Source organism: Mesocricetus auratus, unplaced genomic scaffold (assembly GCF_017639785.1).
Source record: "Mesocricetus auratus isolate SY011 unplaced genomic scaffold, BCM_Maur_2.0 Super-Scaffold_15014, whole genome shotgun sequence".
NCBI classification, from domain to species: Eukaryota; Metazoa; Chordata; class Mammalia; order Rodentia; family Cricetidae; genus Mesocricetus; species Mesocricetus auratus.
The window spans coordinates 4721963-4723468 of record NW_024429186.1 but is presented as its reverse complement, the minus strand read 5'-3'; the positions used below and the strand labels follow the sequence as shown (position 1 = coordinate 4723468).

At 41.8% G+C, this 1506-nt stretch overlaps 1 gene segment (V, D, J or C); it reads right to left on the bottom strand.

Annotated features, from left to right (window-relative positions):
- Positions 1-584: 584 nt before the first annotated feature.
- LOC121139205 lies at positions 585-1012 on the bottom strand. The segment is given in 2 exon segments: positions 585-856; positions 967-1012. Coding segments are annotated over 2 exon segments (318 nt in total).
- Between the last annotated feature and the right edge of the window lie 494 nt (positions 1013-1506).

Genomic DNA, 1506 nt, shown 5'->3' with positions numbered 1-1506 from the left:
TATCCATTAAGTAGCAGAAAAAGTCTCAGGTATGTTACTAAGGTGCACAGTTCACGGGGAAATATACATATTTGAGACCAGTTAGGGTATACACGTCACACAGTGTGCCTGCTCTGAATTCCCCTAATAACAAATTCAGACCTAATCAGAATATTTTAGGATTTTCCCTGAATCTCATGAAGCAGAAGCCACATCAACACCTAGGACCTTCATTAAAATTTGTCCCGGTGATATCAGCAGACATTTATGTGATTTTTAGCATTTTGTGCATTTAGCTGGTGTGTTTTTGTGAGTGTGTGTGTGTGTGTGTGTGTGTGTGTGTGTAGGAAAACAGAACTCTATTTTGGCCTTCCTTACAGACCATGTGTACAGAGAGCATTATGGGAAATCATTAGAAGGAGAGCCAGCTGAGACTGAGAACCCAGGAACACTCAGTTACATCTGCACCTGTCCCTGCAATGTGCTGGTTTTCCATGTGTGATCTGTGCCCCCCTGCTGATTCTGAGTGCTCCTGCAGGGGAGGTTGTCAGTGTTCACACTGAAGTCCTCTCACTGTGTCTCTAGTACAGTGATAAATGCCGGTGTCACCGCCTATTAAGCTGTTCATTTGCAGGTAGACACTGCTCCCCGGAGATGGTGAATCTGCCAATCATGGAGTCTGCATATTCTCTTGCATAATTATTACCTTTTTTAATTCTAGCAACCCACTCCAGCCCCTTCCCTGGAGCATGCCGGATGCAGGACATCCAGGCACTACTGAAGGTGAATCCAGGGGCTGCACAGGAGTGTTTTAGGAACTTTCCAGGCTGCACAAAGCCTCCCCCAGACTCCACCAACTGCACTTCACACTTTACACCTGCAAACATAGAAAATCCTTTCTGTCAGGAAACTAACACAAAATATCCATTATTTCTCTTACTTACAGCAACTCACCACATTAAGCATCTCTTATTATGAATAAATTGCCTTGTAAAAATGAAACAAGGAAAACTAAGCACAGTTCCAACTCCATGCTGAATGTTTCTGTGTGATCAGTGATGACCAGAGAATGGGAGGACCTGTGAATCCAGAGCTATATAGTCAAGCTGCTTTTCATGATTACAGGAGGATATAATTTGCATGTCCCCTGAAATACATGAATTGAGAGATGTGAGCCTTAGATGACAGAATTAATGGTTCAGATGTCTGAGATGAAATAAGGGTGAAGGAGGCATTTATAGCATCTAGTGTCACTGATGGTCCTGTGGACATGACTTCGTTGATAGAAAATATATTTTCAAGATAGTGTTCAACTGTGTTCATCTCCACAACTGCATTGATGAAGAAATTACGGAAGCAGAAGAAATCTAAGTATCTGTTACGTTTGGAATACATGACACTGTGTCTAAGAAAATAATGGTGTCAGGAAAGAAACTGAACCATATCTTACAACAAATTTGCAGGAACTTTCACAATAGAGCAGAATCTCAGTCCAGTTCAATTCATGGACTTGAAATAGAAGATTCC